Source organism: Ursus americanus, chromosome 22, assembly GCF_024610735.1.
Source record: "Ursus americanus isolate L20-20 chromosome 22, mUrsAme1.1.p, whole genome shotgun sequence".
Lineage (NCBI taxonomy): Eukaryota > Metazoa > Chordata > Mammalia > Carnivora > Ursidae > Ursus > Ursus americanus.
The window spans coordinates 39,946,565-39,968,820 of record NC_142148.1 but is presented as its reverse complement, the minus strand read 5'-3'; the positions used below and the strand labels follow the sequence as shown (position 1 = coordinate 39,968,820).

General features: G+C 47.1%; 1 protein-coding gene across 1 annotated transcript in view; it reads left to right on the top strand.

Annotated features, from left to right (window-relative positions):
* Positions 1 to 20,980, top strand: part of KIF16B (kinesin family member 16B) — a 305,749-nt gene extending 284,769 nt beyond the window's left edge. Inside the window, exon 27 of the mRNA XM_045809379.2 lies at positions 19,548 to 20,980. Coding sequence (XP_045665335.2) covers positions 19,548 to 19,589 — 42 coding nt within the window. The 3' untranslated portion in view covers positions 19,590 to 20,980. The remainder of the gene's footprint in view (positions 1 to 19,547) is intronic.
* Positions 20,981 to 22,256: the final 1,276 nt, after the last annotated feature.

Sequence of the window (22,256 nt, the reverse complement as noted above, 5' to 3'; positions counted from 1 at the left end):
ATTTTGCCCCTTCTCCATTGCTGGAAAGGCAGAATATTCCGCATTCAGGGAGAGAGAAATGAATGTGTTTGCAAAAAGATGCACAAGGCATCTCTCTTTACGCACTGAAAATGGGCAAGTGCACTAGGTACAAAATTGGCAGTGCATAGAGGGAAATGCATCAGCGGAAGGCAAAAGTCCCGTAGGGTCAGCATTCAAAGCTGTTCGGTACCATTAAGTCAGGTCACCGGAGAGAGAGAAACCTTTCTCTAGGATTTAAGACTTGGAAAAAAAAAAAGTGAAAAATATAGTTAAATATCTTCACTGCTTGAAAGCAGAGTTATTTTCCTCAAAGTGTCACGAATCCTTATGCGCAGTTAATATTTGCAGAAGTGTTTCCAGCAGCACTTAACGTTGTGCCTGAGAGCGTCTCGCTAAATTACAGCCTGAGGGTCTGCTATTCCTGAGCCTCCTTCTTCCTTCTCAGCCCCGCGGAAGGAAGGGAAGGAGGGAGGGAGGGGGGCTGCAGCTGCTTTTCCAGAGCTGCCAGGGAATCTCTTAGCGGAGAAAATCACAGAGAACAATCATACCAGTTTGTGGGGATGAAGAGCTTTTTTAATATTTGCACTTTTGTTGATTCTAAATTCTGTTAGCTTTCCTCCTGAAAACAAGCGAGAAACCGTGGGGGAAGGGGTTGCCTGATAAATGACTCTTTCGGATGGTGTCTTAAGCCCTAATTTTAATGAATGCAGTAAGTAAAGATTCACAGCAGGTGCCGTTCTGTGGTTGCAGAGTAATATTAAAACACTGGCTGTTCATCCTTTGAAAGCAAATGGGGAAGGTCGTGTTTACATGCTAAAGGGTTCTCTTTGCCTTCGGGTAGCAGCCTGAAGGTAGCCACGTGTACCAGAGTGTGGTGCTCCCCTCGGGGTCGGACGTGCAGAGTGTTCTGGGGTGAAGCACGCATCTGAAGAGCTTGCTGTCCACCGGGCTCGCTGTCTGTTGCACGTATGTAGTCATGTCCGCAAACCGGGCCATGGCACACATCACCACCTGGACCCACCTCACTCACTCCCTGTGTAAGCCAGTCCTCTCCGTGCCTCGCATACCCCACTGGCCCACATGGGGGCTGGGTGGAAGGATGGCCAAGCACAGTGAGGTAAACCTCAGAAAGTTCATAAAGTACGGACAGCGCTTGCCCTCCTTGGAGCCATCTGTGTTCGGATCACGGCCACCGCCCCAGCCCCTTCCTGCCATCGTGTTGGTGAAGGATCAGACCAAATGCAGCCATTCCTGTGATTCCACTGGCCACATGCTAAGTGTCTTGATCCTAGCTGAGCAAGAACATGGCACAGAGAATGTAGACCAGACTGGCTGTGTTCTGCTCGTTCCTGGTAGTTAGGGAATCGGCCTGTGCATCGTTGGTGCCCCACGTGTCACCAGTCACACCCATGAGCATCTTCCACAGCCTAACACAGGACTGGGCCCCCCCACGCACAGGGTGAGCAGCACGGCCAAGGGCCTGCCCTCAGGGAGCTCTCACTCCACTCAGCAACCGACCAGAGCTTGCACGACCATGTGATGGCAAAGCCTGATAAATGTCACGGAGCAAGAGGAGACGGTGCTGGAAGAGAACGTACTAGACCAGTGATCTCATCTCGGAGGCTCTGCAATTTCCCCGAGCTAACACCTGAGCAATGAGCAGAAATGAGTGCCAAGGAGGCAGAGAGGTTGCTCCAAATGGAGGAAAGTGTGTGCAGGAGGGAAAACGCTCATCGTTGCTGTCACATAAGGGAACATCCGGGACAGTGACAGATTGGAAAAAAAGACAGAGGCCAGAGGAAAGGGCACCTGAGAGGTTGCTGGCTGAAATTTTGTAAATGAGATCACATTTCCCATCAGCTACCACTGTTTTGGAAGGATATTCCTGGGGAGGAAGAGCACGTGGCGACTACGGCTCACCCTTTAAAGTCACACGTAGTAAAGAGAAGCAAACTTCCAGATTAAATGTGGACAAGGGACAAGGGACAAGATCCGGGTGAGAGTACTGTCCTTTGCCATCTAAAAGCTGGCAGTTCCGCTCGTAGAACATGGACTGTTGGTGTATTTCAGGTTCTGAGATTTCAGGGGCTCTTGCCTTACAGAAGCATGATCTCCCCCAAGCCTCAGACGTGTTGCTGGGGATGTGTCCAAACTCCCGTACCACAGGAGCCAGCAAACCCAAGTAAAGTTCATGTCGTCTTTGGGCTGCTACCTAATCCTTGCTTTGTAAACAGAAGAATAGGCAGCCCCATGCAGACAGAGCTGTCAAGAAACTATGAGCTAGTTGTGGAGTTTGGTTTATGATTTAGACCAGCAATGGCACAGGGACACCGTGTCCTCCTTAAGGCTGGGGTGGGACGACCTGCAACCCCACGTGGACCTCAAGTCCTTGATCTACCTTCCGAGCCTGAGCGTAATCATCCCAGCCAACCCCTGTAAGAGAAAGGATTGTTTTCAGATTAAACAAACAGCTTGTAACCCATTCTTTGGATGTACAGAGAAGCTGGCGTAGAAAGCAAAACATCTCTCAGCTAGCCTGAGACTGCGGTTCAATGACGCAGGTCAGTTTCCCTGGATCACGTGGCTCGGAGGCTGACATCCCTAACCCGGGGTCTCCAAAAACCTTCAGCCTGGTCCACTTTGTATGAATTCGGTGCTATCATTCAAAAGGACTATTGCTCTTCATGCATTCATTCACTGGGCCATTTAGCGAACAAATCTACTAAGTCAGAAACCAGGGCCCTCTGGCTGCTCATGACACCCCTATTCGGCATTGGGTAACGTCAGCTTCCTGCCGCCTCTTCTGAGTGCCATGCCAACCTCTTTGCATGTGTGGCTGTGACCCCGGCGAGCTGGGTGGGGCTCCTGAGAGTCTCAGATACTCTTGGAGATGGCAGGAGCCCTGCTAGTTTCCCCAAAATCCATGAGCATTCTGCTACCTATGTCCAAGCCTCTTGTGTCCTTAAGCCAAGCCAAGCATTCAAAGCATAGAAGGAAAGCCTCCATGTGTTCTGGAAAGCCTGCCAGTAAGGCAGCATCTTGTGAGTGAGGAATGGGTTACAATGCACACAGGCCCCAGGGAACACAACTTTAGCAGACTTTTGATACCTCCAGGGAGGGCTGTGTTGCTAGAGGGGCCCCAGCAGAGGAGCCAGTTATTTCTTGCATTTTCTTCCCGTGCCTGTGACGGGGCCGAAATTGCATCGGTTGAGCTGTACGACCTCTGGGACATTCCCCAAGCTCCCGGCAAAACCACAGGTTGTGAGCTGGACAGCAGTGCACCTGGCTGGAGAGAAAAGGCTGTCAGAGCTGGAAGGAGCTGGACTGAGCCTTGGAAACAATCTGGATCCAGGATCCATTCCGATACTAGACAGACAGTACACAGGTGGCTGGAGGGGACATCCTCCACCAAAGGGACTTGAGGTCATGTGGCCAAATGCATTCCCAGGTGCCGCCAGGCAAGCCCATCACACCATCGGGCCACTCTCTGCTCACAGTCACCACTTGCAATCTCTGACTTCAGTCCATCTCTTAATTTACCAAAGGTAAATTAAGCTGGAGCGAGGTTGTGGCTTACCCAAGCCCCTGAGCTGAGCCTCCGTGTCCTGGGTTAACTCCAGGCCCACTGCCACTGCCCGGATTAGAGGAAAACGCTGAGTGTGTCAATCACGGATGAGTCAGAAGGTAGAGAGCACACCTGTTATTTTCATAAAGAGAATCTAAGATAATCATAGTTAACATAAAAGGTGAACAGCAGAGACCTCAAAGGTACCACAGAGATAGCAACGACCGGGAGCAGCGGCCGCCCTCAGGGCTGGGGGAACATGAGAAGGAGGTTGGAATTACTGAAACTTGGCAGCGTGGAGGAAAGGCCCCCACAGAGTTGAAACTGAGAGCACAGTGCGAAGGGGGCCCCGGCGCTGGGGCTGGTGTCTGAGCTGGGGGAAGGGTCTGGTGGGGCTGGGACCCAGGCCTCTGAGGGGGAGGAGGGGCTGGCGTGTCTGCGGGTTGGCGCATGTGGGAAAACGGCAAACTGGGCTCCGCTGGGGCTCCTGGCTGGAAGGAGTGTGGCCGAAGCAAAGCTGACAGGAACAAGAGGTCCTCTGATCAGGAAGGGGAAACAGACTGGAAGTGTGGCCGAGGTGATGCTCCCAGGAACAGAATGCAAAAGAAACACATCCCTTCTCACTCCCCCGGCCTTGCGGTCTCCCTCTAGGGCCCTGTCTTGGCAGAGCCTACCTGGCAGCAGCTGGCAGAGCAGAAATAAGGTTTGCGGTGTCTTAGCCCCTGCCTCCCAGAGCAGACAGGTGTGGGTTTGGGGCTGGGAGATATGTGTTCACTAACTGGCCCCCTGAGCTTTTATTCTTGTTGAAGCCTGGACCTAACACTCATGAGCTACCAATCAATTCTCAGAGAACAATCTGGAATCCATGCTCCCTAGGCCCCCACCACAACCCATCACTGGACATCCTTGGGGTGCTGTGTATGCCGCCTGCTGGGCAGGGGACACTCGGAGTGGATCGCATGTCCTCTGCCCTCTAGCAGCTTACCCGCAAAGGGAAAATTTGTTCCAAACATTTATCAGGTGGCCCAAGAGACTGGACACTTGTCTCTCAAAGTAGCCACAGCCGTGTGTGCGAGTCTTATCACATGGGAAATGCTACCTCGAGCACCTCCCGCCTCACCCAGACTTCGCCGCAGGCTAGTTTTCGTGAAATGGAAAGAATTGTTTAAAAACTGGAGACAAGGAACCAAAGCATCCTAGGATACTCATTCCTTCACCGAAATGATACTTGATTTTTCTCTGTTCTCCCCTTACATAACCAAGAAAGTCACTTTGGACGGATCTGCTCTAATCCCATAGCCATGTAAGGCAGAACTAGGGTCTCGAACGGCCCTGCAGACATCCACAAGGACGTTTCTTGGGCATCTAACAGGGCAGTAAGCTCTGTGGGCCAGGGTTTGGGGACCCGGGGTTTATATGCTGTGGATTAAACGCAGTAGTTCCTCGTGCTCTTCTTGCCGCCGCCATGGGGCCCTTACTGGTTGGTGTGGGGTCACCTCTATTCTCCCCACTCAGGGTGGGCAGCTTCGTCCCTTCTGCCCGAGCGAGCAGCCTCACCTTTCTGCTGCTCACCTGAGAAGTTACTTCTCTGTGTTTATCCCCACGAGAGGCAAGATCGGCCGTGATATTCCCAGCACTGGGCCACGACATTGACCTTCCAAAACCTAAAATGGCTGTTTCCCTGGCTGCTGTGAACTTCAGAACTTGGGAACAGGTATTTCCTGAAAACATGTAACATCCTGTGGGCAAAGACGTTGGCGCTGCTGCCTCCTCTTGTTTTTCCCAGGCCCTGGTTGGCCTTTCTGCAAAACTGCTTTCTCACGCGGAGGCCAGTTCTGCTAAGCCATGGAATCCAAGGTTCGGCTACCAGGGGGCAGGTCAAAGGGGAGTGGGCGCGTTGGGTGTGAAGGAGTTGTGCAGGAAAGGAGTTCTAGAAGAGAACTGGACGAAGAGTCCAGGATCACAAGAAGTCACACTGCTGACACAGAATAAGCCTCCTGGCTGTGGGGCTCCAACTTCTCTAATTATCCGAAGGAAGTCTTCAGGAAGTGAAGTGGACATTTAATAGTTGCTTGCTTCTGCATCTTACCCCTCTGGTCAGCCCACAATGGCGGGGCTGGTGTCTGTCTTCCTCTTAAAATGGATGCTCTCTAGGCAACTCAGAGAACTTCATTTATTTTCATTAAATTTCCTGGTATTGGTGACAGAAGATCGGGTCATGGGTGTGGAGGATGACAAGTGGTTGAGAGGACATCTGATCACAAGGAAAGCTCCATCCTGTAAAGGTGCAGAAGTGTGAGTTGTAACAGTCCCTGCCATCTGAGAAATATGCTGTCACGGGGCTTATCAGTGGTGACAAGCCAAAGCCAGACCTACGAATTCAACGGAATTCAGTTAAAAGTGAGATTTTTCAGAAGGGGAAGTCTGAATAGATAAGATAAATTTTAAGCAATCTCTATAATTAGCCATCATCCACTTGGTAAAGAGGGAATGGCAAAATATAGGTAATTCAGAAAATGTGTTCAAGCACTTAGGTTGAACTTCCTTCTCTACTGTCTTATAACAAACATCTCTGGCTCAGAAAGTACTAATTCGAGTTGTACTTCTCGTCCTGCCCGAGGGCCGGCAGAAAGGTCTCAGAAGGACTGAGGGAGCACACACAGAATGGCCCGATGCGCCATCTTGGCACCCCAGTGTCAACGGGTTGTGAAGAGCCATGCATCTTTTGAAGCTTGGGGGAATTGCTGTTTCCTGGAACCCCTGCTATCCTGAGAGACCGTCGAAGGCAGAGACAGACTTACCTTGAAGACAGTTAAGCATAAGCCTCTTACATGCACAGACTTCTTCCAAGGCCCCCGGGTTCTCCCCTGAAGACCTGGTGGGGAAGCAGCAACCCGGTCATCCCTGGGAGGGAACGGGGCTGAGAGAGCTGTGCCCCTGCTTGGGGGGTCACCCCCCCATACCTGGTGGTCCTGTTACTGCAGAGGGGGTGAAGGATGGGTCTCGCTGAGCTGGACCAGCACCCCCAAGGGCTAGCGCTGGGGAGGTCAGGGAGCTCCATCACCCAGGATATGCCCTGAGGCAAGACACTCTGCCCCACAGTGTGGCATTTCCAATAACAAGTTGTGACGCCCAGGAAAGCCTATTTTCTGTTCTCTCTAAATGTGCCGTTACATCATTGTCTGATGCAGAAGTGATCAAAGAAAATGTAGCAAAAAGCAGCAGGAAACAACTGTTATAGAATTGGTTCAAGCAACAAATTAATAACGACTCTTAATATAATTACTGGGAAACTCCATTTACAGGACAATCCTGAGAAGTCAAAACCACAGGGAAAGGAAATATCAGTGCTTGCGAGGAGCCGAGGGGTGGGGAGTTCCCCACAAAGGGGCAGCACGTGGGAGTATTTTGGGGTGAGGGGCTGTTCTAGATCTTCAGTGTGGGGGTGGTTACACAAGTGTAGGCATTTGTCAAGATTCATAGGCTGGTACGTTGCAAAAGACTTTACTGTCTATACTTTTTTTTCCGGTATTGATTCAGTAAAGTGGGTTACTGTCCATGTCATTGCTTCGTCCTTTGTATGAGAGTCAACAAACATAGTCCTGTGGGAGAAAAATTAAAAAATAAACAAAGCTTCAGCCTCCAAAATCCAGTTGGTGAGCTTGGGCCCCAGGGCCCGACTGGGAGGGGCACACGGGTTTGTTTGCAAATCTGTCTCCTCCCTGTCGCCTGTCAGCCTGCAGATGGCCGGGAGTGTTTGGTGGCTCTCAGCAGGTGCTCAGTAACAGTTGTGAAATAGATGGTAGGGATGGGGGTCACCCATCACACCAGCTCCAGAGCCCTCTTCCCTCTCCCCGCCGCACACTCCCTTCTCCCTTCTTCCCTCTCCTCTTTCCCCTCCTCCTGGCTCCCTCCCCAGCCCTACCCTTACCAGAGCCTAAGCGGCCCAGATGAAGTCAGCATGGTTCCGACAGGAAAATGGACTCAGAGGGGTTCCTAGCCCTCTAAGTCTCTAGGAAGGCTCCTGAGGCGGGACATCGGAATTCGCCAGGAAAGTGACTGCAGGGCTCTCCAGGCGCTCCGAGCATCATATGCGCAGGACTGGAAGATGAGAATGTTGTCACCGTGTTGGGGGCCAGCAGGGACCCAGGTGGTGAGACTGTGTGGGGTTTGGGGTAACCACTGAGCCCACTAGGGCAGAGTTACAAAAGCACCCAGGGAGGGGTTAGACTTCAGGACTCAGTGACAAGTACAAGAAGGGTAACCACTGTCTGGTAGCCTCCAGCTTCCATGTCTGATGCCCTCCTCAGCGATGAGTTCTGGAAGGAAAAGGCCACATTCTTCTGTTTGCTGCTGGTTCCCCTACTTCGGTGCCTGGCATGGACCATGGCTCTTCCACTGAATTGGTGTGTATGTTTGGGGTTGAGGGCTGTGGGTAGTAATGGCTAACGTTCTAAGAATACTCCCCAGGCTACTGCTTGGAAACAGACTGGAGGGGCCAAAGTGGAAGAAGTGAGACACGTTAGTGGGGCCTTGCTTGGGGAAGCCTCTGTGGAGAGAAAGGACAGGATCAACAGATTGGATGGATGGACGTCCAATGTCCTTGAAAAAAAAAGGTGCAGAAAAAGATCATTGCCTTCTAAGACTGTGTTCTGTCCGAAATCCCTGCACCTTTCAGTATTTGGGAGGAAAGGAAAAGTCAAGGTTCGGGTCGGTTGATGTCCCTTGCGTCAGCATGAACAGATTGGAAGGGCTACCCCAAACCCCAGAGGTGGAGTGTTACTTCTAAATGTGTTGCTATTTCTTGTTCTAGGAAAAAGCAGAGCAAATAGCAAAGGGAAGGTTTATAACAGAGGCTCATGGACATTCCAGGTGCAACTGATACTCGTGTGTGTCTGTGGGACATGGAAGGAGGGAGACCGTTGGGTTTCCAGGAAGTCTAGAAATGGCGAATTGCGGCTGGACGGCCCAACCTGGAGGACTGTCATGGCACACTGGAACATGAGATCAGATTTTGGAGGGGGAGGGTTTGCCAGAGGCCTGGGGAAGGGTTCTCAGCCAGAGGTTTGCATGGGATCTCAGGCAGAACTGGCTTAGGTTTACAAACAACGAGAAACAGAGGTGTGTGCTGGAGTGCCTTAGCCCAGGGTCTTCCTCCAGCCCCAGTTCAGCTCGGACACTAGGTCACCTCAGGTGTATGGGCCACCATCAAATGCCAAAGTGAACCCACTAGTCCTTCCTCCTCTTTTCCTCCAGTGCTCAGCAGGCTTATGTTTGGCCCAAGGCTCGGAGCCTGCTTCCTTGCCCTTCTTTTCTGTCTTCTAAACTTGCTCCGTGCTGCCCCATCCAGGGACAGAATCATGACCCAGCTCCATGGATTCCACAGGTACAGGACCCGGTGAAGCATCCTGGTGACTGGGGTGGGTTCAGTGAGCTAAGATCATCTCTCAGAGAGGACACTGACACCATCATGGGCTGGCTCAGCAAGTCTGGGGTCCCTAGGGCCAAGTTAATGGAGGGAAGGCCACAAGTAGCGTCATCCATGGCCATGGGCAGAAGTTATCATCCACAGACAGAATTTCCTCTCTCTCTCTCCAAAATCTCAGTCCTGGTTTTAAAGCCTTCCAGCGGGTTTGGTCAGGCCCCACCCAAATTACCTAAGACACCTCCCTTACTTAAAGTCAACTGGTTAGGCTTTTTAATCACAGCAGCAAAATGCTTTCACAGCAATACCCAGGGTAGCATTTGATTTCTAACCTGGAGACTCTAACCTCACCATCACACACCCATCACAGAAGCCTGGTTCGCCATGTAGAGTTTCCAGGCCCGTCACGCTTCAATCTGCTCCAAACTGGAAAAGGGCTTAGAGGCATGACTTCTCTGCCAGCCATTGAATGACATTCTTCTGAGGTGCCTGGGGCTGGGCTCTGATGCTGCGGAGGGGAAGCTGGTGGTGTCCAGGGACTGCTCTACAAGCATGGGGGAGAACAGTCACACTCTCCTTCCAGGGGCTAAACAACAAGCTAGATTTGGTTCCCCGTGGGATGATGAGAATTCTTGGTTTGCTGCGATAACTCTACTGAGATGCCCTACACTGGCTATTCCTCTTCCAAGATCCAGTCTAAACTATGAAATTCTGCAACGTGATTAGTGGGAACTTTTGACCCCAGAAATGCAGCCCACAGTGAGATATGTCACCCAGCGCGTTCCCCTGAGCGCGCTTCCTAACCTGGCATTTTAGATAACTCCACAGACCAGATGGTCAGCCCGGGAACTCACGCTGAGGACACGCCTGAGAAGGTGGGGGGACACAGGAGAATCGCCAGGCCTGAACCTGGCAGTGATGCTCGTATGAAAGGACGCAGTCGGTGTTCACATCACAAACAAGGCAGGTCACAACCTGGTAAAATAGTTTGCAACATACACGACAAAGAATTAGTAACACATGAAAAGCACTCTTTCAAATTAATAAAAATAGACTCACAATCTGGCTTTTTAAATGTGTTTTTAAAACTCTGATTTTTACAATGGCAGAGAATGTGAACATACGATTGAGACCAACGAGAGAAATTTAAGTGGCCACCGAACATACCAACAGATGTTCAACTTTATTAGAAGTTAAAAATTCGAATGAAGTCATCACTGGGCTATCATTTGAGACACCTCAGACTGATATAAGTTTAAAGAGATTCTGGTACCATAATGAGTGGAGAAGCTGATGCCCTGACTCTCCGCTAGAGGGAGGCTGCTGAAGAATCTCTCCCTGGGTCAGTATTTATCAAAAGCCTTTATGATTTTCATGTGCTCTGACTTATCTGTTGATTGTTTGCAAAGAGGGCCAGAACGGCCCCTCCCATCCCACACGCCCTGTAGCAAGGAGAGCTCCCATTCTTCCGTCAGTTATCGGGGCTCCCTTGGAGACTTGCTTTGACCAACAGAATGCTGCAGAAGTGAAGCATACGCGTGCAGAGACTAGGCCTCAAGAGGTCTGGCAATTTCCATTTTTGCCATCTTGGCACTCTGAGCCACCAGGTAAGGATGGCTGGCTACACGACCACTTGGAGAGAGAAGCTCTGCTGACCCCATGACTGCAGCCAGATGAGTGGTCCCAGCCAACACTTCAGGGAGAGGAAGAACTGCCCAGCCGAGCCCAGCCCACCCACACAATGCTGAGAAATGATACATTGTTGCCATTATAAGGTATCATTACATTTTAGGTGGTTTGTTACATAACGATAGACACCTCACATGTATGTTTAGAATTCTATGAAAATAACCAGACAAATGCACAGAAATACAGGAACACTTATGGTAATACCATAACAAGAGAAACACTGCTATGATTTTGATGAAATGGAAATAATGCCTATAAAGGAATAGCTGAATAAATAAGGTGCCTCTATTATGGTAAAATGCAATGCAGCTATTAAATAGGAGAGTGCAGTCTCTACTTACTGACATTGAAATATAAATACCGTACGTTAAGTGGAAAAAGCAGGTTGCGAGAGAGTGGGAATAGCTTAGTGACGGAATGTGCAGGATCTAGACAGCAGACTGAGTGTGAATAGTGCTCTCCACCCTCAGCGTGCTGTGTGACCTTGGGGAAGGCACCTTGCCTTTCTGAGCTGTTTGCTCATCTGGAAAATGAAGATTTATCATAGCACCTGTTTAAGATTCATGAGAATTAAGTGAGGTAATTCAGTAAATAGCTTATTAATAGTATATTATACATAGTATAGTGCATTAGTAGCTTATTAATGTATAAATTTAACTCATAGAAGCTCAATTAGGAGTAGTTTCTGATTTTGATCCCATTATTAAAACACATGATTATTAATAGCATAATATTAATATCAGTTTATTATTATATCATCCTATATAATTAACATATTAATAAATAGCAAGAGGAAATACTATTTTTATAAAATATATACATACATAATCTATTTTATAATTAAGCATATATTATATATACGATGGTAGATTTAACAGATATTTCATTTTTTTCTCTAGTCTTTTTTCCATTTTCAGAATTGTTATGGTGGGCTACGTATTTTATATCTTATAGCCATTTCTAAATTTTAAAAAGCAGATTAAGAAAGCATTCTGTTTTCAAGTGATACTTCACTTGAGGCATGTCAAGAAGAGTTCCCCTGCATGTGAGTATGCATGTGTTCCTTGCATCTGATTCCAAAAATGGGGGCCCCCACAATCGATAATAAGCCCCAGCATTGTTGGTTTAAACCTATTACTTACCGAAGCATTGAATGAATGTGCACTTGCTAGTAGAATCCGTATTAGAACATCTCGTCTCCCCTAAATCCGGTGATAAATTGCTTACGGAAATGTGACATACCATTTTTAAAAAAATCTTTGAGTTATTCATGGTGCATAAAATATAAAAAAAAAAGTAGACAAAACCAGTTTTTCCCTTAATAAAAAAACCTCTGCCTTATTATATATTAAGAAACTTGTAGTATTGGTACTCAAAGATCCCTATGGTCTGGGATCTTTCTGGACAAACTTCAGGATTTGTTTTCAGCACTACAACAGGGATTGTTAGAAGCCTCAGCTAATGTTTCCCCAACTAATACACGAGACATGCTGTTCTGGAGATGGAGAAGAGGCAACGAGGGCCCCAAGTGCACAGGGGACTCACACCACGGATCATTTAAGAGAGGAGCACTGTGTCTAGAAGCCTGCCATGGTTGTTTGCGGTTCAAATACACACCATGTCTCCTTCTGTGGAAATTTCAAGGCATTTTATAATATTGAGATTTCCTATCATTGATGCAGTAAAGAGGTATTTTTGCCCAAAATGTCCTAAAATCCTGGATCACCTGGCTGGCTCAGTCAGTGGAACGTGCAACTCTTGATCTCTGGGTTGCGAGTTTGAGCCCCACGTTGGATGTGGAGATTACTTAAAAGTAAAATCTTTAAAAACATTTCCTCGAATTGTTTAATCATGGAGTTATGGAATCTTTTCATTTGTTGCTGTTGGTTTGGGATGGAAGAGGAGGCGATTGTTGGTAAAAGGGAGACGAATTTTTATCTCACAGGACACACACTAGTGACTTAGAGGTGGGTGGACTAAAGGGTGAACAGAAGGGAGAGAGGCAAGGAGGAATGGAGAAAGGAAGGAAGGTAGGAAGTGACATAGGAAAAAAAGGAGTAAGGTGGCAAATCTTGACCAGAAGTGACATGAGGTTATTTATAATCTTTACTGAGACCTCCCAGGGAGACTATTCCTGTGTTTTGCTGCAGAAATATTGCTGTTAGTGATGATGGGTTTCCCCTCAGCCCCTGATGGGACATCACATAATCTAGGGTCACGCATCATGGTACCTTTTCCAAATCTGGAACATTCGAAATTCAGCTGTTTGGAAGGCATTTTGAGAAGCAACTGTGGTTCTGTTTTGCATCCGTATTTGTAGAGCTGTTCATACCAGGTATACTCACTTCCTGGCCTATGACACGGGGAGAGAGCCTCCCGGGTTTGTTACACTGGTTAAGTATGATAATCTATGCAGAAACCCAACACACTCTGGACACAGGATGCGCTCAAAATGTCCGCTGCCCTCTTCCCACTTTCTGCTGGCCTGACCCAGCAGGCCCATCCGGTCAGCAATGATGCTTAGCGGTCCCTGAGGTTTAGCCGTCCCACATCAGGAGAGCACTGAGCAGAAGCCAAGATTGTCTCCAATTGTTCCTCCCCGTGCAGAAACCCTAACATAATTACCGCATACGTCAATTCTGCTACAAGAAGCTATGCTTTGGCTTGTTTTGTTTTCCTTCATACAGCTTTAATGATCTCCTCCGTGTAAAACATACCATTTTAAATTAAAAAATTAAAAATTCAGAGGCAGATCTCCACACAAGACAGCAGCACCCTCCGTTGGGGGCCATAGCTTTGGAGCACGCACCATCATGCCAGGGACCGTGCGTACAGTAGAAAAAATAGTAATGACAGCTCCCTAATCGCATGCTTTGTGCAAGTCCTGCATTCTTTGTAGGTTAGGAACGGGAGGAGGAACAGGAATTTGGGAGGAGTAGCGGAAGGCATGGGATGTAATAACAAAATACTCAAAATGATTTTTTTTTCTCATACTACAACCCAAGACTTTTAGAGAGAAGACCTTAGTAAGAGTTTGAAAGGTTACTAACAAACCACTTTGAGTTCTTTGTTGAATTTCTTTGGAAGTACGGAACCAGGCTCAGATGCTAAGAAGTCCTCCAAGTCAAGCAAGAAGATACCAGAGCTGTGGGATTCCTGCTTTAAAAAAGCTCCGCGGCCAAGATGAAGGAAGGACTGGGAGAACGAGGTGAGGCTCGAGGTTTGAGCCTCCGGGAGCTATCTTCTGATCCTCCCTGCAAAGACAACCCTTAGGTCGTGTACTTTCCCACCCTCTGGCCTCAGCTTCTGTTTCTGTTTGGTGCAAAATTATTTATTCAAAAGATCTTTATTGAGCCCCTGCGATGTACCAGGCACTGTTCTGGACACAGAGGAGATCACAGGTAACACAGCAGACAGCTCTGTCCTTGCTCCTGGGAGCAGGGCAGCCGTGAGCACCTGACCACTTGCATCTTGGGATGTTAAGCCAGGCAAGGGCTTCTGCTGACTACGTACGCATTTTGTCTCATTTCTTAGGGTCTTGGGTACCAGATCTATCCCTGTGTCTCTCTTACCAGTTGTAGTGAAGATGGCTAGCTGTGCATGAAAATTTGTTCCCCACATCCTTAGCAACGCAGCTGGAGCTGGAAAGTGGGTACCCAGCCAGGCTCTTTATATCCCAGCTCAGTGTGGACTTGCGAGTACTGCTAACCAATGGAATGTAAGTGGAGGTGTCGTGAACCATTTCAAGGTCAATGCTTTTAAGAAGTGGGTATACCTGCTCCATGTTTGCTTTTCTTTCAACGAATGGATACAGAGTAGGACAAGATCCTAGGGGAAGACGTGTGTCCTTGAATCACCAGAGTAAGGAGGGCCACTTGCCCCAGTGAATAAATAAATCTCTACTCTACTTGTAATTTGCCGCATTTGGGGGTACATTTGTTGCATGTCTTTATCCTATCTTAAGTAATACACATCTCTTAGATCTTATTCGAAAGCATATCTCCATATCTCTCTTCCAGGTTCGTTTTTAACTCTCAGGAATCCTTTGTCTTTCCTCCCTTTTAGTCCTGATTCCTTCTCATTCTTTCTGCATTTCGTTGTTGTTGTATGTTTCTACTCCTCTTGGGACATTTTACATTATGCTGCTTCTTTGGGGGGGGTGTCATACATTCTGACAGTTACTTAAACCCCATTCTGATGCACCTGTCTAATGAATGATTACCTTAATATAGAAAGATCTCCTTGGGGAGCCTGGGTGGCTCAGATGGTTAAGCGTCTGCCTTGGCTCAGGTTATGATCCCAGGGTCCTGGGATCGAGCCCTGCATCGGGCTCCTTACTCAGTAGGGAGGCTGCTTCTCCCTCTGACTGCTGCTCCCCCTGCTTGTGTTCCCTCTCTGTCAAATAAATAAATAAAACCTTAAAAAAAGAAAAGATCTCCTACAAATCAATAAAATAATGGTAACAGTATATAAATAGATGCTTCACAGAAAAGTAAATACAAGTAGGACTCACACGAAAAAGTACTACTTTTCTAAAAAAAGAGAAATGTGAATACAATTTGATTGAGATATTTTTTTCGATTATTACCCTGGAAAAGATAAAGAGTGTATTAATAATACACTCTATTGACAAGAGTGTGGGGACATAGGCACCCGCATATAGAGCTGTAGGGAGTGTAACTTAGTACATATTCAGAGAGCGATTTGGCAATATCTATCAGAATTGCAAATGCACTTCACACTGTGCCCAGCTAATCAATTTATAGGAACTTATCTTACCGATATAATTACGGGTACAAACGTATGCATGGTCAAAGTTAAATACTGCAGTTGCCATAATTGTAAAATATGTTTGTATAACCAAGAGGCTATCGTTGAGGGACTGTTTAAATTATGGTATATCCATGACTAGAAATATTTGGAGCCTTAAGAAATAGTGAGAAAGATCTTTATGCCCAGATAGGGATATATTAAGTGAAAAAAAGTAGAGAGTAGTGTCTAGTACACTATTCTTTGGGTAAAAACATACATTTACATAAATGAATACGTAAATATATGTCGTAATATAATATGTATGTTATAGGTGCATATACACGGTCATATACTATATATATGATTGTGCATTTGTATATTTGCCCATATAATATATATATGTAATATATATTACACACTATATACACATCTCCACACACATATATGTATATACACATATGTAGTGTAAATATATATACACAACACACACACATACACACACACACACAAATTCACAGAGGATACCTATGGGAAGCTGCAAAAATTCTGCTCACATTAGTTGCTATATGGAGGAAAATTAGGTAGATGTGGGCAGAGGCAGGATGGAAACTTTTCACAGAATATATATATCTAATTTTGAACAATAAAAATAAGAAATCTACTCAAAAAGGAAAAAACAAAAGTATTTCCTAAACCTCTTATCTTTCTGTTACAACTGCTTACTCACTAGAGTCATTATTTGGGCTGGGACCTTGGTTCTTAAACGTTTTGGGAATTATGGTCACTTTGATGGCACTGCTGAGATCTATGAAGAATGTACACAATATTATATTCAATCCCAGGCTGTCCAAGGACCTCTTCACTTCAGTTACAAACTCAAGGTTAATAACTCCTGTTCAGAAAAAAAAAAAAAACCAAAAAACAAAAACAAAAAAGCAGGTAAACAATGGAGGGCAAAGGAGAGGATCTTCTGTCTCTATTTCTCTTGTCTTTCCCTCTTAGAAACTGTGTCCCACCATGTTTATCTCAGTGTTCTTTATTGTAGAATACCCACCCTTCTTTATACCTAATTTTCCGGATTTCTTTGTGATTCTCCTTTAAAAAGAAGCCTTAAAAAATTACAGGAGTTCTGTGATTATGTTTTTAAAAAGACTTCCCCTTAATTTCCTACCTCTTCTTGGAAATTGATTTCCCCTTGACACACTTTCGGAAACACACTTTTGCTCACCCCTGGGGCTCACTTTTGAACAACTGTTCTTCTTCCTGTCCTTGAACTCATTTAGTACAAGTCTCGTGTCCCTCTTTCCTTTGCTATTACAACGCTCGATGTCGTCCAAATTTGGAAAAAAGTTTCTTAAAACGAAGCCCCAAGAACCAGTGTTTCAATTCCTCCCACTAAAAATAAATAAAATAGATTCCTCCTACCTTTGTAAAATTATAGAATAATTAGAGAGACTCTTCAATCTCATCATCCAGTACTCCTAGAATCCCTCCTGTGATCGAAGAAAACACTCAGATGTGCCCCTCCCCCAAGAACTGCACTTGACTGAGGGGAGCCTCCTCCCCCAAGACTGAAACCCTTCCCTTGGCGCGGTCCAATGACTGCATCATGCGAGACGTACAAATGGCTGGCCCCTCGCTTCAGTTCAGGGTAATTTGGAAAATCTGTCTGAGCTCTAGAGCACTCTGTGGGCTGGGCTGAGGCTACTGTTGTGACTTGACGACAGCACGACTCCTCCCTCTGACCATCTCAGCTTCCCTCACTTCCTCCCGGATGTTGTCCCAAGAGCCCTCTGCAACAACCATGCGCACCTGATTGCCCATCTCAGAGTCTCTTGCCTAGGGAACGCAGGACTCTGGAACTCTCAGACATCAAGTCATTCTAGAAAACTGCTTCCATGACAGCTAATAGTGCAATGAACATCAGTTGTTTTTACCAGCACAGCATCCTCACCCCGCTTCTCATATCAGCCACGGGTTATGCCCACAACCCTTCCTCTCTGCCGGTGCTTTGGTGGAGCTGAGCCCACCCCAATCCCCAGCCGTCTGAGGGGTATGTGACTTAGGCCTAGCCAATCAGAGCAGCACATTGCCTTGGCCGCTGTGATTGGTTGGGGCTGGCACATGACCACAGTAGGCCAATAAGAACCCTTCCCAGGATTTATATTTCAACCATTGACAAAAATGTCCTCTTTGTCTTGGAGCGCCAAATTGGCTGGAAGAAAATTTCAGAGGAAGGCAGGATGAAAAGATGAAGATCCTTGACAGCATTTGACCACGTGAATCCAGCTATTTCTCAACCCAGATCAACTATGAAGTTTCACTTGGGGAGTTAAGGCATTCTCTTATTTGCTTAACCTCATTTGAGTGGGTTTAGAATCCAAAAAGAATCCTGTCTGATTCAGAGGGTTTATCTTTTAATTGCCCTCAATTAATAATAATTAATAATAATAATAATAATAACGAACATCTCAAGTTAAACTTTTTTCCAAGCTCTATCCTTTCCTGCTTCTTAAACAGAGCTCCAGAACTCAACTTCTCCTGAATGCCTCTGGGACATTCCTTGCCATATTTCTGGCACCTTACACTGATGCCCACAGGGCTACCTTGGGCCCTTGTATCTGTAAGACTTGGCATATAGGGCTACTGAGTTCTCATGTCTAATTACTTTGAATTAAAAATCTCTTCCATTATTGTGCACCTGGGTGGCTCAGTGGTTAAGCAACCGACTCTTGATTTCAGCTCAGGTCATGAGGGTTGTGAGATCAAACCCCACATCAGGCTCTGTACTGGGTGTGGAGCCTGCTTAAGATTCTCTCTCTCCCTATCCCTCTTCCCCTGCACTCCCCCCCTTAAAAAAAAAATCTCTCCCATTACTGCCAGGGTGTTGTTCTCTGCCATTTCTCTCTGCTGCCACTATCATGGCTTCTAGCAACCCATCTCCTCCTTCTTGATTACCGTTTGGACTTAGAAACCTGATCTCTGAGTTCATTTGAACTGTGTGTAATGTAAGTGAACAGAAGTTTTGAGCAAATGCCTGACAGGCTCTCCTGCGCTTTAAATGTGTAAGGTTTTGATATGTGACATCGGACATTCCGTTGCATTTTATGATTTTTATACTTGTCATGATATGTGTTTCCAATCAGGAAATGTATGGGCTAGGAGACCTCCATGCAGGCAAGATGTGATGATAGGCACCCATGCAACCTGATAACTTGGTTGGTAGAGGGTGGCTTCCATCTGGAATATTGTTCTATCCTGAAAACAATGTTCTCAAATGAATTCATTCCACGTGAAGCAGTGACTTTCTGAGTCAAGAGAACTAGAATGAAGCCTACAGTACGTGGGTCCGTACACACACACATACAAACCCAACTAGCATTTATGCCAAATTATTTTTCACTTCTTTTTTTTTTTTTAAAGATTTTATTTATTCGACAGAGATAGACACAGCCAGTGAGAGAGGGAACACAAGCAGGGGGAGTGGGAGAGGAAGAAGCAGGCTCATAGCGGAAGAGCCTGATGTGGGGCTCGATCCCTGAACGCCGGGATCACGCCCTGAGCCGAAGGCAGACGCCTAACCGCTGTGCTACCCAGGCGCCCCTATTTTTCACTTCTATGGGTGTATTGTGTGCTATCCTGGTTACTAATCTTCCTGGGTAATCTGTACGTGTCCAGAGATGGAAGTGGAATTTCTAGCATTAAGTTGATGTCTCAGCTTGATTCCAATTGTTTTTGTCTCGTGAACTTGACTTAGAGCCTCTGGAATATGAGGCGCTGACTTCTACCGCCAGCACCAATGACGGAGTCTGGGAGCCTGTAAGGAGAAAGAGGCACATAGACTGGGAAAGGGGAAATTTGCTTCTGTGTCCCCCGTCTCTGGAGAGCAAAGAGCAGATCTAGAAGGGAGGGAAGTGTTCCCAAGAAGGGAGGAAATCTGACAGCCGCAGATAGTCTGACATCCTCAATTAGCATGAAAATAGCATGCATTATTTTTGCACAGAGAGAACTGCTTTTGCCAATCACTTCAGCTCCTCTTTATCGCTTTCGAGTATGTTTATTTTGACGGCTTTTTATTTATTCTTTTTTTTCCAGTGGTACATCAGAAATATGGCCCCATCTGGAGACAGTACATAACTTGATGCTTTCCACCGCCCTTCCAATCAGGAGTAACTACAGCTGTCGGGGGAGCACTGAAAAAATGTCAATTAGCTATAAAAGTTCCACAAACAAGCATTATGTCTTCCTTTTACGAGTCCCTGGGTGCAGTTCAAAATTGAGCAATAATGTCCACAGTTAAAAATGGCTGTTGGGGCCCAGCCCTCTCTTTTCCCATTAATAATTGCCTGGCGCTGGGGCTGGAGTCGTGTGTGCGGTGGGGGCCAGGCAGGGTACGGGTGTTAAGAATAGCTAAGCTCCTGTCCCAGTCCCATTTATGGGGAGGGCATGTGACCCCCGAGTCCCTCCAGGTGCATCCCTCAGGGCGGGTTTGTCCCTCGGGGCAATGGGGACGAGCCATGTCCCGGCCCCCGCAAGCGCTGGCTGCGTCTCTCCTGTCTGTGCCTGGGAATCAGATCAGAATTGCTCTGGCTCCGAGGGGGTATTAGAGAGCAGTCTGCCTTCTCGCGTCACTCTTTGTGACTGTCCAGGAGCCGCCCCACGTGGCCTTTATTTATGGGCAAGCACGCTGTCCTCTAGGCTAAAAAAGCAAAGCAAGTCTCTTCCACAGGCGAAAGCCGGCGTGCGGGCCATGGATAGGGCCTGCCTTGACAGGTGAAGTGTAATAAAACCTTATTTATGAAAACAGGCAGCTGGCCCAAGCACCGTAGCTTGTCAATCTGATTTTTTTAAAACGTTGCATTAAAATATTATTTACCTTGACTACTGGGGGTTTGGCACCCCCTTAAATCTTGTGCCTCAGGTCAGTGACTCACTCTCCTCTCCCTGGTCCCAGCTCGGCCTTTTAGCCAGAGAGGGCACGGACGTGGGTCCTCCTACAACGGCTCACCTGTGTGTTTCGAGGCAACGACTGTCCCACTTAGCGGCGTTGGGGAAGAAGGATCCGACAGTGCCCGGCATGGCGACGGCGTCTGGGAAGAGCGTGAAGACAGACCCTGGTTTCAATTCTTGTTCCACAGCTGTGTGACCTTCCGCAATCATCCAACTTCTCTGAGCCTCGGCTTCTAATCTACGAGGCCGAAATAATATTGACCTGCGGGGGTGAAATGAGATATGTATATCAGATGGCTGGCACTTGGTAAATGGCACTTCACCAAATGCTTGCAGAGTGAATAATCAATGCACAAGATGTTGGTTGAAGGACCGGAGGGTTTTATATCATCAGATGGCCTTCAGCCCAGAGGGGCTTTTTTTGTCATTTCGTTGTCTCCATCAAGTTTTTGTGATTTCTGCACATGTTTATGTTCTGTGCGAGATCCAAGGGTGGGATCTCGATGATTTTCTGTGTCCCCCATTATGCTCGGGACAAGCATTTGATAAGTATTTGTTGCAAAAAAAAAAAAAAGGAAAGAAACATTATTTTTTTTTTTAATGATTTAGTTAGTCATTTGAGAGACAACAGGAGTGGGAGGCACAGAGGGCGAGGGAGAAGGACAGAATCCCAAGCCGACACCCCACTGAGCACAGAGACCAAGGCGGGGTTTATCGCGTGACCCTGAGATCGTGACCTGAGCCGAAATCAAGAATTAGACTCTTAACTGATTGAGCCACCCAGGTGCCCTGGGAAGAAAGGTCATTAATGAACGATGGTATGAATAGATATAAAACCAGGGAGTGTGGTTCTGCATAAGTGACCTGAGCCATTTACCATACTGTCAGCTTCGGGACTCTTAGGAGGGTTGGACTCAAAGCAGGTGAGTCCAGGGACCTTGAAAGCTACAGTCTCCCCAGTGATTCCCAAGTGGGGAGTCATATCCATAGATCACTGCCCAGGTCCTTGTCCCTCTAAGTGGGGGTGGCAAGGAGAAGAGAATTTAATGCCTTTTGCTGTTTCCAGGGTTGGCCCATAGAGACTCAGTTAATTCATAACCGCTCAAGAGTCAGAAAGTTCTGCGTTATCAGGGAAAGATGATGCTGGGGGCTTTTTAGGTAAAAGATATTAAGAGGTAAGCTTATAAAAATGGGTGACCATGTGATTTATTATTCAAGCTGGGGTAGTTTTGGAAGTTAAAGGGGATGCTGTTAGGATTATGCTGGAATGAAAGACACCAACCCAGGCTGTTCCGGGCAAAGCAGGACACACATTCAGTCTGCTTCCAAGGTGAACAAGCAAACAGCCTCCTGCCCAGTGTCAGAAAGAACAGAGTCGTCTGTGCCTCTGCCTGGTGGGCAGCAAGGCTTCTTTTGCGTGTCTGCCCTTTGCAGCCCACTGCCGTCCGGTGATTGGACAATCGTACCTCTCTCTGCCCGCTGCGTCCTCTCCTTAGAAGCCGCGGTCCCCAAGAGCTGGGTTACTCACCCATGGCCGTAGGCTGGCTCTCCTGTTGCACTTGGGGTCTCTGATGGAAAGAGTGATGTCTTGCAGGACCCCGAAACACGGAATCAGAAGCAGAAAGGCCCACAAAGGCAGAATGCCAGAGAGGTGAACAGCGTGGGACACGAATTGTCTTCTAGATAAATGACCGGTGTAAGCACCGGAAAACATGGTAGAAAATCACGGAGTCCAATATGTCACCTGATAGCCTCTCCCTGCGCCCAATTTACTGTTGAGAATAAATCAAAACAGTAAGATCAGGTGCTCAAGTTTATGAACGCCTTCAAATTCATGTTTCTGGCCCACATGCC